Below are 17561 nucleotides of genomic sequence, written 5' to 3'. Positions count from 1 at the left end.
TCCCTTCCCGCCACTTTCTGAGAGCTTCCTCTGGATGTTCTGCCTCTTCAGAGGACACTCCTATCCAGCGGACTGCCCTCCTCTCATCAAATGCAAAATGCCTCGGCCAGTACAACTCTCCTGTGGCCAAAGGAAAGATTCACCTGCACGTCACTGCTCCATTTTCTCCCCAAATACAACAGACTCCTGCCTCTCCACCTGGTTCCTGCCGAATCTCTACTCTCTCAGGAACGTGCCCAGTGGATGTCCAAGGTGGCCACAGGTCCAACCAGAGCCAACCCTGAGGAGGCCCTTCCGCCATCAGACATGGAAGGCAGAGGGAAAGAAGGGGTGGAGGGAGGTACAGACAAGAATCCCACCCAGAGCCATGTGACCCGCAAACTGTCCCAGACAAAGCTGTGTGACCTCTTATACAGGGGTCTCCATTCTCTGAGCCCTTCTCCACAGAACCCAGAGCCTATTCAGACACAACACTTGGTCTGCCCCTGCCTTCCCTCTTTTTCCAGCCCCACCTCAACACACAGCCACACATGCACACACACACACACACACTCGGACCTACAAATGCTCTCAGAAGCATAGCGTTCACATCACAGATAAGTGGAATATCTTATTTACATTCCCATCAAACTGCAAATGAAAAACAAACAAACTTGGGAGTCAGGAGACTTTCCCCCTCCAAGCCCTGGTTTAGGCTTTTCCTTCTGACAGGAACCTTAGAGATCCTCAAATCCCAAACCCTCACTGTAGGAGGTAAAGTTGGAGGCCCAGGGCACACAGTGACAAGGCCAGGCCCAGACCTCAGGTCTCCAATTCCGCCGCCCAGCACTCTCCTGCCACGCGCCCCCTCCCGCTCCCTGCAGCCCAGGTCCCAGCTCTACTCACATATAGCGCAAGTGAGGGTTCTTGGCAAAGGCTCTGGGCTGGATGCTCCGAAGTCCTGAGTTCTTGATGGTCCTGGAGAGAGACAAAAACAGGGTCAGCAGAGCCTACAGAGCACCAGGACGTCTGCTCCCAGCTGAGCTGACAGAAGGTCGCGCCAAGGCTGCGCCTGCAGCCGCCCCTGTGAACTGAATGCATTTCCTCATCCGCCAGCATCACCAGGGGCCCAGGGGATGGTATCTGGGCTCACACCCCACCAGGACCTGGGAGAGGGATCCGGATGTGCCCGCAGCGGTCAGCAAGCAGGTAACAACAACCGGTCTCTTCCTCAAGAATCTGGTCCAGTGACTGTCCCTACTCCCTCTCCAACCCCAAGTGCCCCAGAGCCACTAACACCTAGAGTCAGAAGGAGGTGGCTGGGAGTGTGGCACTTTGGTGGGGGGGGACCATTAGTCAACCACAGGGTTGAGGCAAGAACACTAGTCCGGAGACCTGGGTTCAGGTCCTGCCCTGAAACCCTAGATACTGGTGAGATCACAGAACACCCTTGCTTTCTAGGCTGAGAGGAAATGGGGGAGGGGGAGGGCGTGGCCTCTGAAGGCCAGGACATCCCCCAAGTAGGTGGTACTGACTCTACTAAAAGAGAAACAATGGAGCAAAGTACAGAGGACAGCTGGCAGTGCCCAGCACCCCTCCGCACCCCCCCACCCCCCTCCCGCCTGTGACCCCACTCAGCCCAGGAGGCAGCCTGACATCCCCCCCATACCCACCCATCACCCCACCCGTGACCCCACCCAGCCCTGGGGGCAGCCTGACATCCCCCCCCCACCCCCATCCCCACCCATGACTTCCCAGCGACCCACCCAGCCCAGGAGGCAGCCTGACATCCCCCCCCCCCCACCATACCCACCCATCACCCCACCGTGACCCCACCCAGCCCTGGAGGCAGCCTGACATCCCCCTACACCCATCCCCCCCCACGACTTCCCAGTGACCCCACCCAGCCCAGGAGGCAGCCTGACATCCCCCCCCCCCCACCCCCATCCCCACCCATGACTTCCCAGCGACCCCACCCAACCCTGGAGGCAGCCCAAAGCCCCTGCTGAGACTGAGACCGGGCACACTCACAGCTTCTGGAGGCCGGTGTAGAGCTCCATGTCCACTGCATTGAGCGTGTGCAGGCCCCGCCAGTTCTCTATGTGTCTGCGGGGGAGGAGGAAAGACAGGGTTCAGGTCGGCCGGGGTCCACAGGAAAGGTGCCGTCTTCAGAGCCAGAGAGACCCGGCTCCGAATCCCAGATCGCCTACACACTAGCCAGGCCTTCTGCCAAGCGGCCAAGGGTCTCTGAGCCTCAGTTTCTCCCTCTGTGAGGATCTATGCACACCACCTGCCTGAGGAGATCGTCACGGGACCCAGAGCACCTGGCCCAGGGACAACATTTAGTGTCCCCTCTCAGCTCCAGAAAGCTCTTCTTTTTTAAAGACCCGAAACTCGGCTTCCCGGTTGGGCTTCGTGACTTAGTTTCCCTTCTTCTAAGGACATGCTCATTTTCTTAGCGGTCCAGAAAGACAATACAAATGATACGGTTTTTAAAGGGGGGAGGGGGAGAGTGGCTGGACAGTGGGCATGGCTTTCGCGTGGAAGAGCCCAGGAGGAGCACACACTGGATTCAGGTCCCCCAGGGTCCAGACACTGACGGCCTCGTTTCGGTGACCCCAGCCTAACACATCTGGAGTTCAAGAACACTAATAGTTTGATTGGGCAGAACCAACTCCAGAAAGGGGACAGGCTGGGGACCAGGGAGGCGCCACGGCGTCACAGAAGGAAAATGAGACCAAGGAGCCCAGCTCCGGCTTCACCTCTGGGACCTAAGGACCAGCGGCTGTGAGCAAGAGATATGACCTTTCTGGGCCTCTTTTGTCTTCATGTGCAAAGGGAGAGGGTTTACACTAGATCAGCAGTTTCTCTCCTCACAAAGGTCTCCGCTTAGAACTTTCTCCCAAGGGACCTCATGTTTAAGGAGGCTTGCATGGAGCAGGCACACTACATTTACTAAGTAATAATTAATTCATCTTCTCCGATTTATTCATCGAAGATATAAATCACCATTAACCAGAGCTTTTTATCGAAAGACATAAACCAGCACTAACTCGTCCAGTAGATAAGCTCCAACCCAAAGCAAAGGAACTGGGAAGTTCTGTAAGCACAGGAGGCTGGCCTGTCCTAAGTTTGATTCCTGTTCTTTTTTCTTTTTTTTTTTTGATATTGACCAAATGCCAGAGACAAACATCCTCCAACTCAGCCATCCAACTACTGATTATTAAGACCCTTTCCAACTCTAGGGTTGTGCGAGAAATTACCATTCATACACCTCTCTGCCCCAAGGAACTGCGAGGGGCCTCAGGGGAAGGCCCTCCGGGGCCCACCCACCCTCCTGGGATCTGATACTCCCCCCCCCCCATTAGGGCCCCTGAGGTCAAAGTACCCTCTCAGCTCATCCCGCGACACCGCTATCCGCTATCCGAGGCGCACTGAGGCCAGAAAAGTGGCAGCCACCTTCCCCAGACACCTCCTCCCCGGCCCCGCCCCACCCGTGGCTCTTCCGTCTGCCATCAAGTAGAGCCAGAGCCAGGAAGTCCGCAGGGCGGCGGTGGCCAGGGCCTCTGGAAGCATTTCAAAGCCGCACAGTGACAAGGTGTGCAGAGAGCCCGTTTTGTACCACATTCTCTCGGGGTTCCTGCTGAGCAGCCAGACACACTGGCATCTGCTGGGGACATGGACCAGGTGGCCAGGTCGGGACCGAATTCCAACTCCAAAGTCCTCTCCCTGGAAGTCTCGCGGCCCCAGGGCAGTTTGCTGGGTCTGGTCCTGCCAGGGCAGGGACCCTGGCTCCGTTTCAGGTGAAAAGGAATACCAGAAGGAATAAAATGACCTGTGCCAGTGCCCCCCAGGTGTGTTCACTGGACCATCAGTCCAGGTAAACTCCCAAGTAGGTCACACTGTTCCTAAAGACAACCATTCATTTACAGGAGCCCAGCTGCAGGCCAGGATCTGCTCCCAACAAGCAGCTGTCAATCAACTGCTTAAATAAACGAAACCATTTTTCTTAGGCCACATTAGAAATCCGTAAATGTGTCTCTATTATGGTTGAGTTGGCAATCATCAGTGCAATCTAACACTTTGCCCTTCCTGGCCCTCACGGCCACACTTACCCTTATGGCCACACATTGACCCCTCCTCGACATAGGCACACACTGAGATATGGCAGTGCAATGGGTGAACTCTTTGGTGCAAAGGGTTCCCTGGTTACGAGGCGATGGCCCCTGCTTCCTCTGTTGGGTCTGAGTTTCCCTATAAGGGGGAAGAGCATTTTCACAGCCACGGCGCCACGGTGTGGTGAGGAGTCTAGGTCTAGAGCCAGGTCAACAAAACCACAGCTGCAACAAAACCACATCCACTTGCCTCGAGCCAGTCTGCCGGGACGTACAGCCTGGCCCCGTCGCTGCCTCTGCCCAGGTTACTCCACCTGTCTGAGCTTCGGTTTCCTCATCTGTCAAACGGGGTAATAAAATACCTCCAGCATAAGAACGAGAAGTGGATGGAAAAGACGAGGTTAGAAGCCCCGTACGACAGCTCGGGACACACAGTAAGTCCTCGGGGAATGCTAGCCTGGATGGTTATTTTTAACCCTGTGCTTCGCTGAAGCTGAGAAGTCTTTTCAAGCTAAAAACGGCATCATCATGGTTCTGCTGGAAGTTGTCACTTCTCAGCAATCATTGATAAAAACTCCATGTGGCAGAAAAATGGAGGGGCAGTAAATCTGTCATTTATGACCTCCAGGAAAACTGTTCAAGCAGAAATTATGAACAGGTTCAGGGAATGCACAGCCGGCAGCTCGGAGCAGGTTCCGAGGGATGCGGGGGCGGCAAAGGTGCAGCCTGACATTTGTGCATGACATGGGCCGGGCACCTGCCAAGTTCTCCTATGACTCACCGCTGGGAACCAGCCCCGGCGGGGGGGGGGGGGGGGGGGGGGGGGGGGGTCAGTTACGGTAACTATACTGGCTGCCACGTGTTAAAAGTTTAAGTGGAAAAGGCAGGCTCTAAAAATAAAATAAATAAAAATATACAAGTAAAAATACAATTAAAATAACAAATGGATAAATAGAGCAAATTTGGTTTGCTTTTGTTCGTGGTAAATAGTAGTGACCTGGGCCTAGTACGATTGATTATATGTGGCTTCTTTTATTGTGGTTTTCTGGGGTTCCAGGATGTCTTCCCTGAGCGCTTATTTTACCGCTTGAAACACTATCCATAATGATCATTTTTTAAAGGAAAGTGAGGCACTTGAACCTGTGTGGGGCAGTCACCGGTCACTGTGTTCCAGGGCCCCCCGCTGTGCCAGCCAATCCCTACGGAGGCATCCCAGGAGCCCACCTCACCGTGGGAAGAACTCCGAGCCCTGCCGGGAACACGAGTCAGTGGGACTACGAGACTCAGTGCTTGTCCTCTCGAGCACAGAGTACAGGGTGGTGGCTGGCCCTGAAGAGACCTGTAGCCTTGTGCTCAGTCTGTGTGCTTCCATCACAAGCAGCGAGGGGTGGGGGCAGAAAGGAGGCAAGATGGTGGGCTCCAGGCTCCCGTCCTGACTAAAGTACCTCCAGGGGAGTCTTTTTATACCGTTGCTCTCAGCAGGAAGTGATTCTGCCCCCCCACCCCCAAGGAATATTTGGCAACGTCTGCAGACATTTCTGTCGGTCATGACTTGGGGGTGGGGGCAGGGAATGATGCCAGCATCTAGTGGGCAGGGGCCAGACATGCTCCTAAATGTTCCACAAACACTCAGGACAACAAAGAATTATTGGCTCTAAATGTCCATATTGGGAAGCCCTGCTTCATTATAAAGGCTTCTGTCTTGAGATCACCATTGAAGAATGCATTCCACAGCTTAAAACAGCAACAACTTTGATAATGGCTGCTTTGCAGCAAATACTAAGGGGCCCCAGGCCAAAACCAGAAAGCTTGCCTCTAGGTCCCTGGGTCCAGGTGAAAGGAGAAAATCAAAAGCCATGGCTCCCAGACCCCCTCAAGTCAAGGGCATTACTTGAGGAAATAAGGGACTCTTTGGCACACTGAACCAGGGGCAGTTACACATCCCAGAGGCAATAACGGTCTCCTCTTGTCCGGCTCAGCCTGGAACCCACCAGCCAAGAGCTTTCTCCATCACTGAGAGTCCCTCTTCTGCATAACTTAGTCCTGCATGGAAATGGGAATGCTCCAGCCTGAGAATCAGCTCGGGGCCCTGTCCGTCCCTCCTCTCGGGCCACCACCCTCCCTGGACACCCCAGAATCCCAACGCTTCGCCAAGAGCAAATGTGCAACACTCTTCCAGAGAGAAGGGAGGAAGTGAGGCTTAATTCATGATAATGTTGAGCAACCAAGCCAGAGCCAGGCTTAGGGGTGCAGCTTGGAAAACCTCAACGAGGTCTAGGTGAGCCTCTGTGGTCAAAGAACACGCTGCTGTCTGGTGGACTGGGGTTGGGCGTGTGCGTGGCCTCTTCACGAGTAGAAGAAAAACTATCAGAAATGAAGTCACCCCCAGCAATTCACAACAACAGCATGCAGTCCTGAAATCAGACAGCTGCTTCACACCCATTCTGGGGATGAACTAGGGCACAAGCGAAATATTAATTAAGATATCCACAGAAAATATAAAAAGCCTTTGTGCTAGAATAAATCTGACTGTGCTTTTTGTACCATAGCTTTTTTTTTTTTTCTTCCTTCTGTTTGGCTTGAGCCAATATGGAAATGAATTGGCAATCTCCAGGCACATAAAAATTAGATGGTACAGACTGTGTGGTCCATATTTTAATTAAAAACATGTCATGTGGATATGTTTAAGAGTTGTTTAGAATTCCAATATTTAAGTACTATACATAGAAAACTCTAGAACATGGACACATCTACCCCCTTCCATCATGACGGGACTGAAGTTCATGCAAAGGCCAAGACAGGTGTCTCCCTTCACCTGACAGAACTCTCCTCATCACCTGGACGCTGGACAAGACAAGGGATTAGCTGGTGGCACAAGACAGCATCCTTCCTTCCTCTACACATGGCAGGCCGGTATTACCTCATTTCTGCAATCTTCTCTCTCTCCTCCCTTGCACTAAGACCGCTGTTATTTGCACTGGGATTTCTCACTGCTATTAATGATCTGTTCTTCATAACCAAATTTTCCGGACAACTAAATTTAAATGCAAAACCTCTGCATGTTCAACCTCCTTGCTAGATGTTTCTTTTTGCCCGAAAATGCATTACACACCTCCTTGACTTTTTAAGCAGAGGAGACAGAACATGACTTACATTTTCTTGATGATCTGGGATCATCATGACCAAGCTAACTAGTCTGCTGAGCTATAACACAGTGACACCTTCAGAGGTTCCTGAAGCATGCAGAATTTACACCTCTACCCAAATGGCCCTACCCGGACATGATTCCTAAGTCTTAATGGTGATTGTATCCAATTGCAGCAGCTTTTTGGCTCTTTCTTTGCTATCCGGCCGTGGGCCATCACCCCTTCGACACCTCCCCGAGGTGTTGGCCTTTCCTCCCCTGAAACGCACTGCGACCGATCTGCTCCGCAGCCCCTTGGAGCACAGAGGTTGAGCGGTGGGCACCCTGGAGGCAGGGTGACCAGGAGCCAACACCCAGCTCTGGCACTTGGAAGATGGATGCCCCTGGGCCACTTACTCAAGGCTCTCCGGTCCTCAGTGTCCTCACAGGAAATCTGGTTGGTGTGAGAATTAAATGAGGCAAATGTCTTAGTTCCCAGTTCAGTGTTGACGCATAGCATCTGAGTGATTAACAGCTGATTCCATCACTACTGTTGGAACCACATAAGTAAAAGTAAATAGAATCTGTGTAAAGATCTAAGAGAATAGGGGCACCTGGGTGGCGCAGTCGGTAAAGCGTCCAACTTCGGCTCAGGTCGTGATCTCACAGTGGGTTCGAGCCCCATGTCGGGCTCTGAGCTGTCAGCTCAGAGCCTGGAGTCTGCTTTGGATTCTGTGTCTCCCTCTCTTTCTGCCCTCCCCTGCTCGTACTCTGTCTCCCTCTCTCTCAAAAACAAGTAAATGTTAAAAAAAAAATCTAATTCTACTGAACACATTGAGAAACAAAGTTTCCTGATTTGGAAAATTAAATGCTTGAGCTGTAAAAAAAAAAAAAAAAAAAAAAAAATCTAAGAAAATATAAAAAAAATAAACACACATGTGCATATGCGTGTGTACACACACATGAATAGGTAGATGCTTGTCCCTATTTTCTTTGTTCCTAATCTCCTTTCTGGATAATTAAGGTGAACAGGTAAGTGAAGTATTCTTAGAGGTGTAGTCGATTGACATTTTCCTGGGGGCACCTAAGTGGACACACTAATACCATGTTCCGTATATCCGCTCTGGGAGGTGTATCCTGGCAGGCGGCAGCTGAAACAGGCATTTCTCAGATGTTCCTGTATCCGAGTATTCCACTCCTCCAACACAGACCCTAAAAGCTTCAGCGAACAAGGCTGTGCACACCTGTCCCTTCTCGCCGGACGGTCGGGGTCAGACCTGAGGGCCCCACCCCCTTCTCCGAACCCTGACTCCAGGATGCGGGCCTGAAATGAAGTACGGAGCGGAGTACCTAGGGGAAGCCAGCCTGGGATTCCATTCCTTAACAAATCAGCACCAGAGCACACGCACGCATGGGCACGAGTACGTACGTCCGCACGCACGCACAATCACAACGAATGTGCCGCGCATTTGACTCCAAAGCCTTGTAGGGCAATAAGGAAATTGATTTGTTATCCAGGCATATTATGTCTAGTGATCCAGACAGAAGCATTAGCTTTCAATTATCTGATATGCTTAGCATCATAAACAAACCGTCTGGAGCAAGAGCTCTATGGCACTGAGGAACCAAGAGGGCTGGGGAGAGCCGCACTGGATCACACCAGCCAAGTCACCAGGCTCTATCTCCCTTGACAGCTGTCGGGGCGGGGGGGGGGGGGGGGGGGCGGGTACAAGATGCCTGGGGAGCTGGGCCTGAGAGCCTAGAGAGCTTTCTTGGGCTGGCAACCCCAGCATGCCAGCCCATTAGCGCACCAGCTCTCCGAGCAGCTGCACACCAAGGACCACGGTGAACCAGCCCAGCATCTGGGACCCCCGGGACTGCAGAAAGGAACATTCAGACCGTGCCGGGAACAGATGGGAAACGACAGCATCTGTGTCGGCTTCCTGATCAACTCCAAAGCTCCTGCCAGGAACAGGGAACGTTTGCGCACACACCTGTGCTCTTCAGGTGCGGAGACGCTGCGTCTGCTAACGGGGAAAAGGACAAGGGCACACACCCTCTGCTACCCTGGCTAAGAAAAGGCCTCTCATCTGGTACTTGGCTGGTTCACTGGGGAATCTAAGCTGTCCTGGTTGCCCCCCACCCCCTGCCTCGCCTGTGACCAGACTGGCCGGCCTCTCCCCAGTCTAACTGCTGCCGGCTGGGCAGGCAGGTGGGTGCAGGCTGGAGACCCCAGGATGCCCACACATCGGCACACGTGGAGCCGCACCTCTAAGCTGCGAACAGACACTGCCTCCTAACTGGCCTCCCTGATGTCACTCTTCCCCCTGACCAGTCTCTACCCCTGCACAGTCACACTCTCCCCCGCTCCAAACCCTCCAACCGCTTTCTTTGGCTCTTACAACAAGATCGGAACACTGTGCCATGGCCCGGAGGCCCTGCATGAGCTGGCCACTGGCCGCTGGCCACTTCTATGGCCCCTTCCCCTAACACCTTCTCCTTGTTTTCTGGGCCCCTGCCACCCTCTCCTGCCTGTATTTAAACACACCAGACTTATTCCCAGCCAGAACTTCCATGAAACACTCGTTGCGGTTCCTTCTAATCCCTCAGGGCTCCCTGCAAAGGTCACCTTCTCAGAGACGCCTGCTCTGACCCCTATGTGAGCTCACCCCCTCCTTTTCCCCGCCAGCTGCTCTCTGACACAAGCCCCTGTTCATGTCCTTCACAGCCCTTAATAACCATCTGTAATTGTCTTATTTGATTATTTGATTATGTGGCTGTCGTCAGTTGTCTATAGGCTAGAACTACGGCGCATGAGAACAGGGATCGTATCTGTCTTACTCACCACTCACTCACCTCCAGAATTTCAAATAAGGGCAGGTACCCCCGGGAAAGTACATGCTTGGGAAGCCATCCAGGCTGTTGCCCAGCAGCCACCTCGTGCCTGGGGCCTGCCATAATCAGCACCCACACAGTCCTCACTCTGGACCCCTTGAGCATCCTGGAGCCCACAGGTCGGACCCCACAGGCACCTTGAACTTGATCTCTGAACAGGGATGTGGCCCACGGCACACCATTCAACATCCCAGTCGGCATCCTAGAGAATCACTACAGGGCCCAGAAATGGTCTCTGGAGGCCCCTGGACCAGATCTCAGGTCTGTTGCTCACGATCAGTGTCAGGAGAGGGACTTGAAGTGGGCAGGGCCCCCTCTCGCCAAACACAGGAGGAGATGAGGTGGGCTTTCGGCACCTTGGCACATCTTTTCCATCTTTCCCCTTCCTACATGACTTTGACTTTCACCAGATCAGTTTTCCGAGGGTACCGACCAGAAGTATATGTCTCCAGTGACAACTGAGGGAAGGAATGAACGAATGAATGAGTGAATGAATGCATGCATGCATTAGGGAGCCCACAAAATGATCAACAATGTACTCAATGCTCCATCAGCTCCCCACGTAGACCTTCCCCTGCCCTCAACCCCTCTCACCTTCTCAAGGACTCATTCTCCTTGTCTCTCCCTCTCTTCTCTGTACCCTCACTTTCTCTCTACTAGATTTTTCCATCAGCATACAAACATGTTCTAGGAGAGCCCATTTCAAAGGAAAATCTCCTTCACTCCATGTCCTCCTCCAGTTACGAACCCATGTCATTACATCTCTTTACAGCCAATATTTTCAGAGGATCTGTCTACTCCCACAGGAGTGGGAGGAACCACTTCCCTCCTCACCCCCCCTGGATTCTCCATCCCAATTAGTCTTCTGCCCCCGCCACTCTACTGAAACTGCACTGCCAAGGTCACCAGTGATTTCCATGCTGGCAAATTCAGCAGACTCTTCTCTGCTGTCTGGTTACCCAATCTCTCAGGGGCATGTTACCCTGTTAATAACCACTCTTTCTTTCTTGAAACATTCTGTTCTCTACGGATTCCTTGACTCTCCTCTCTCCTGAGTTTCTTTCTCCTCCCCTGGCGACTTCTTCCTAGTGTCCTCTGCAGGGCCCATATTCCTTCTCTGATCCCTAAATGTTGGCGTCTCCCAGGTCTTGCCCCAGGGGCCCCCTTCGCCCCACCATGCCATGGTGATCTTGCCCACGTGCTGGCTCTGAACACCATCTGTGCACTGAGGGCGCCCAAATGCATGTCTCTGGTCACACTTCCCCAGGCTCTTTCCTGATACATCAGTAGGTCCGACATCGGCCCTTGCTTTCCTCCCGCTTGGGCCTCTCCGTCCCAATAAACGGCAGTGGCATCACTCAGGTGTCTAAGCCAAACTTCATCAGTGAGTGATCCTGCCCCTCCTGCATTATCTGCACCTGAGCAAGTCCACCTCCACGAGAGACATCAGCTCCATCCGTCTCCCACCTCCTCACCTGAGCCCAGGCCATCATCACCTCTCCCAAAGGCCACTGTCTCCAAGACAGGGCCACTGTTTCTACTCTGGCTAAAAATCTGTCCTTCGCTCAGAAGCTTGAATGAGCTTCTTGGAACATAAATCTGATCATGTCGCCCTCCCCCACTGTACCCACCCTCCAAAAATGGACCTCCAGTGGCTCCTCCCACACTTGGGATGAAATCCAGACTCCACCACAGCCAGCAAGGCCCCACGCGTCTGGCTCAGGCGTCTCCTTCCTCGGCTCAACCCAACCCTGTTCACTCGGCTTTAGTCTCACCGGTCTCCTTTCTGTTCTCCAAAACACCAAGCTCTCCCCTCCTCTCAGGGCCCTTGCGCTTGGCTTCACCCTTAAAAGTAATTGAAATCTCCTTGAATGTCATCTCCTCAGAGAGGCATTCCCTAACCAACCTAGCCGAAGTCGTTCTCTATAACCTTCCTCTAGATCAGTTCTCAAGCCAGGGGCGGATTCTCTTCCCCAGAGGACACCTGGCAATGACTGGGGACATTTTTGATGGTCACGACTGGGAAGGTCCCGCAGGCAGAGGCCAAAGATGTGACTAAATATCCTACGACACAGGACAGCCCCCTCAGAACAAAGAAATGATTCCAGCCCAAAATGATAACAGTGCCAAGGTTGAGAAATGCTATTTCCTTTAGATCACCTGGCAAAATCTGTAATTACCCCACGTATGTGTTGACTTGTTTACTGTGTCTCTTTACTAACAAAATGCAGGTTCCATGAGGGGAGGCAACCTGTCTATCTTGGTCACTGTTGTATCCACCACTAGATCCCTGTACATGGCAGAAAATTCGAATGAACAAATTAATAAACGATCGTCCTTCCTTGCAACCTGAGGACCTTGCAGCCAAGTCATGAAAACCCTACGGTTGCCGACGTCTGGACAGGACTCGTATTTTCCCCAACCATTTGAAGAGGCTGAGGTATAAAGAACAAGCTGTACCCATGGGGCTGGGGGGGTAGAAAGCGGGGAGGTCAGAACCCTGTGGACTCTAGTAGACGTTCTCCTCTTGTCTACAGATGAAAAGTCAAACCACACTGATCATAAAACCTCCAGCCCTCACTAGACATCTCAGCTTTGAAGCAGAAGAGAAGGAAGAGGTCTTTGATGAATCGTAGAAACAGCCCAAGGCGGGGAGAGACGCAATGACTTTGACCCTTTCTCCCCAACGGGCCTTGGAGAAGAAAAGTCTGAGCAAGAAGTAGAGTTTGGTCCAGACCGGAGCAGCTGGCTTGAAAGTAATCCAATAGTGCAAGCTTTATGCCTAAAATCAGCCGGCCCCAGGGGTCCTGAAAGTGCTGCCCTTCGGGTGGCCAATTTCCTTAGGAAAATATGAAATGGCCAGGCCACCCTTTACTGAATTATAAAGCACTTATCACTTCTTTAATAACTACCCACATGGAGGACTTAATTCACTCAATATGGAAGTTATAAAGGCGAATTGGTAAGTGAACACTGAGCTCAAGTGCACTGCATAAAGACTTATGAGGGCAATATTTTCCCCTATTAAAAGGGCAGATTTCCTTACTGCAACTCTGCCTCCGAGTTAATGCGGAAACGTCGCTCCAAGGCCCGGGGCATTTTGATTGTTAGACGGTAATTCCGGGTCCCTGGGAGAGAAGGGAGTCCTTGACTTTGAAGGAATTATGATCTCTGCAACCTGAGGGTGTCAGAGTGATTAGTCAAGGTAACCATCAGGAAGACAAGATCGCACTGGCGGTGCCTAGCACAGCGCGCCGGGACATGAGCAAGCCACGGAGAAGAAGGGAGGAGGTGCAGGGTGGAGGAGGAAGGGTGGGCTGGGCCAGGCCTGGAAGAGGCATGTGCAGTGGGAGGCTGCGGGAAGCGGGGAGGCACCTTGAAAGACATGGGCACTGGAAGAAATGCTGGCTTACGACTGAGACCTAAAAAGAACGCATTAACAGCATCAGCCCTTGTGATCTGGACGCAGACCAACCCTGGAGTTCCTTAAGGGTTCCAGAGGTTTCCACTTAGGGGGCTGCAGAGATGGTCCTCCTCACTCAGGGAAGGAAATTCCACTTTTCCTCTTGTTAATTTTCCTCTTGCCTTGCTTCAGCATCGCAAGCAGTTTCCTTCCCTCCGGCCACAAGCCGTCTGTTCCTCTCCCCATATCCTCCCTCTCTTGGAAGGCATCTCTCTATTCGAATGACTTCAATTACTGCCTAATTAGAGATTATTTCCAGTTCGGCTCTACCCCTGACACCCAACCTCGCCCCTGTCCTGTAGTTCCTGTTCCCACAATACCTATTCCCCTGGACTCCCAAGAGCAAGCATAGACAGAACAGCTCATTCTCAACCTCCTGGATTCTCCCAAACGACCTCTGCTGAGTCCTCCTGACTTGAAACATTACAGCGGAGCTGGTGAGCACATTTCAAACGATGTGCAGCACCGGTGGGCTGGCAACAGCTCACACAGATGGCCGCATTTAGAAGGAATCTGGGGGTAAGCAGGAAAGAGCTGTGATCGATTAGTGATGTCTGCCAAGGGCCTAATACACAGAGAAGGGCCATGCAAGTAGCATCTATTAACCACGTCTGTCCAAGATGCGTTCTGACATCTCTTTCTAGCTCTCGCTCTCTCTTAGAGTCAAGACCCGCCAATCCCTCCTCCATGATATCCCTAGTAACTAACTTCCCTTTTTTTCTTTTAATCTCCACAGCCCGTATCTGAGAGAGTCTCACACCCAGAAGGAAACTTTTCAGTTTCCAGCCTGTGATCTCTAACCTGTTTCGGGGTTGACCGTGTCTTTCATAGGCTCGGGGCTAACTGATGCCTCTCGTGCTAAATTAAAACTTCCTTTAGGAAGCCTCAACACTGCAGAGAAGCCTGTCACTGAGGAGGCAGAGGTTTTATGAAGAGCCACAGACCCTTTGAGAACAGAAACCACTTCTCCACTACCCCCTGTGTCCAATCCTTCACCCTGTTGAAATGCTTCCCTGAGGCTCAAATCCAGACCGAAGCAGAGAGCAAAGGGGACTTGCTAGTGGGACCCACACGAGTGGCTTTTGGGACTCTTGCTTCCCTCATCCCTCTGTCGTAGAAGGCAAAAAGCCAAGCTGTGTCAGGGAGGTGCGCTCCCATCAACAGAGAGCCAGCCTGTTAAGCTCCGTCACACCCCCACCTCCCTAGCTCCTCCCTCAACTTTTGGAAGGAATTTGGAGTAGCAAAAAATAAGGGGCTCTGAATCTCCAGACTGCCACTGACCTGCTGGGCAATCTCCCACAGCCTCAGTTTCTTCATCTATAAACTAGAGATGATCCTGATGCCAGTTTCATGGAAGCGTCAAATTAAAACAGTGCTTGTACAGCGGTGGGGGGGGGGGGGGGGGGGGGGGCCCGGGTGGCTCAGTCGGTTGGCGCCCGACTTCAGCTCAGGTCATGATCTCACTGTTTGTGAGTTCGAGCCCCACGTCAGGCTCTGGGCTGACAGCTCAGAGCCTGGGGCTTGCTTCGGATTCTGTGTCTCCCTCTCTCTCTCTGTCCCTCCCCGCCTCTCTCTCCCTCTCTCTGTCTCTCTTCTCTCTCAGTGATAAATAAACATTAAAAAAATTTTTTTTACATAGTGCTTATAAAAGACCTAGCACATTGTCTGAACACCCTAGAGCTTAAAGTATGTTTATTTCCCCTCCCAAAACACAATCAGTGTGACGTAGTAAGAAATACATTCGGTCTCTGCTCTCATTTCCTAGCACACAGCTTCTAGAACCCTTGGAATTTCCAAAGCGGCAAGTGTCTTGTCGTCTACTAATAAGACTACCGGTAGCTAGGGGCTCCTGAGCAGCCTCAGGCTGGGGGCGGGGAGCCAGGGGAGCCAAGCTTGTAATCTCAGGGTTAGAACTGTCAGCCCCGCCCGACTGGAGGCTGACTTCCTCACCAATGGCCACGATCTAATCAAGTATGCCCACATAAAGAAGCCTCCATACACATCCCCAACAACGGGATTCAGGGAACTTCCAATTAGTGAACGCAGGGAAGTATGCAGGGGATGCAGGGGGCGGGGCAGAGAGAAGGGGTGGTCAGTGCACCCGGGAAGGGAAGAGCCCCGTGCCCCTCCCCCATCCCTCGCCCCATGGATCCCTTCCATCTAGCTGCTCCTGACTTGTATCCTTTTATAACAAACTGGTCATCTGGCAGATACATGGTTTTCCCAAGTTCTGTGAGCCGTTCTAAGCAAATTACTGAATCCAAGGAGGGAGTCCTGGGAACCTTCGACCTCTAGCTCGTTGGTCAGAAGCGCAGGTGGCCATCTGGCCTTGCAACTGGCATCTTAAGTAGAGGGGTGGTGCGGTCTTGCAGGACTGAGCCCTTAACCGCGGGGACTGACACTAACTCACGGCACATGGCATCACGACCAACTGAACTGGAGGACACCCGCTTGGGTGTCTGCAGAGATCTGGAAAACTGGTCGGTACGGGGGCAAGAAGTGAGTTTCTTCCTTTGAAGCAATCGCTGGATTGTGCAGGGACTGAGGTCACGCACCGGGGCCTGCCTGGCCAGGAGAGTGATCCCGCTTGTGGCCGCAGTGGCCGAGGCTGTGACACGGCTGCAGCGGGAGACCCTCCTCTTGCCCGCTCCCCACGGCTTCCTCTTCACAAGACAGCCAAGCGAAGCCCTCGCTGCCAGGGCCGGTTCCCTCTGGCTTCCTCGGAGCCACCGCCTCTCCCTGCCGGCCCCTGGGCGCCAGGGCTTGGTGGAGCCCCATATTCTGGGTCCTGACATCGCGTCTTCCTCCCTCCACAAGCTCTCTTCAAACCACCCTCACCCAGCTGCCGTCAGCCGCCACCGGCCTCACCCTCCAGTTACTGGGGAATTACTCCTGTGTGGCCGCTGGTGTATGAATGTGACCCTGTCACTTCCGTGTCCAGGCATCACGTGCCTGGCTTCCCTCAGGAGAGCGTCAACTCCTTGACCACGGAATCCGCCGCATTCCCTTTACTTCGGTCCCTCCTCCTGCCCTGTGCTCGCTCCGTGCTCCTGAATCCTGAGCGACTCTCGGCAGCTCCTCCTTAACACTGGAACCAGGTGGGTTCTGTCCTGTGGGAGGCAAGAGCAGTCCAGGGGGCGGGGCACGGCCAAAGTCCAATGTCATGGGTCAGAGGCACACAAACCACTGAGCCACTGACAGACAGACGGACACGTGCACTTCAGACCTCCTCCTTCAACTCAACTCAGATGCCCCTTCCCTCCGAGAGTCCTCTTCAGGCCCCCCTTGCTAAGGCATGAGCGCCTCATGCCTCGGCTGTGCTGTCACAGAACCAGGGTTGATGTTGGACCTAAGTAGCACCTGGCAGAGCAGAAACTCCAAATGGACTCTGGCCAAAGGGCTGGATCAGACTGATCAGGCCGAACTGAGGCTGATCCTTAGTTCCTGGATCCAGGGGCGGGGGGGGGGGGGGCAGAAGAGTGGGGGAGAAGTTTCCAGAAGAGTCGCGTGTCTGGGGTACTGGGTGTGGTCACTTAGGGGGCTCAGGACGGCAGCTGTTTCCCCGCTGCTGTGAAATGCTTCCACCGTTTTAATGTCCTGGTCCTACATGGTGTGTGATGGCAAGTATCAGCTCCAAACAGACTGTGCTTCCCACAGGACACTGGGGATCTTGTCTTATACTCTTTGACATGCCTGTCTCCCCACGAGACTTTGAGACCCTCGAGGGCAGGGACAGTCTTTTATCTCCGCCTCCGCAGAGCCCCCACGGGGCACCTGGTTCCTTAAAAGCGCTCACTAAATCTGGCAGGCACGCAGCAGCCACTCGCCTCTCCTGAGCTGTCGGCTGCACCCTGGAGAGAGGCATTTACTCTCCTGCAACCAGCAAAGAGAGGCCCAAGGCCCCGTCTGGGGAGTCCCCCTGGCGGGACAAGAAAGGTAAACGCGACAAAGACACCCAGGGATGCCCTCTCAGGGGAGCAGGTGA

At 53.1% G+C, this 17561-nt stretch overlaps 1 protein-coding gene across 10 annotated transcripts in view; it reads right to left on the bottom strand.

Moving 5' to 3' along the window:
* NTRK3 (neurotrophic receptor tyrosine kinase 3) overlaps positions 1-17561 on the bottom strand; it is a 397694-nt gene that overhangs the window by 320393 nt on the left and 59740 nt on the right. For all 10 annotated transcript variants that reach the window (XM_045058826.1, XM_045058831.1, XM_045058828.1 and 7 more), the window contains 2 exons: positions 2011-2085; positions 886-957 (listed from right to left, as the gene is read on the bottom strand). In XM_045058826.1, coding sequence (XP_044914761.1) covers positions 886-957; positions 2011-2085 — 147 coding nt within the window. The remainder of the gene's footprint in view (positions 1-885; positions 958-2010; positions 2086-17561) is intronic.

Source organism: Felis catus, chromosome B3 (assembly GCF_018350175.1).
Source record: "Felis catus isolate Fca126 chromosome B3, F.catus_Fca126_mat1.0, whole genome shotgun sequence".
In the NCBI taxonomy this organism is placed as follows: Eukaryota; Metazoa; Chordata; class Mammalia; order Carnivora; family Felidae; genus Felis; species Felis catus.
The sequence above is the reverse complement of the archived record's forward strand: the minus strand, read 5'-3'. Positions and strand labels throughout refer to the sequence as shown.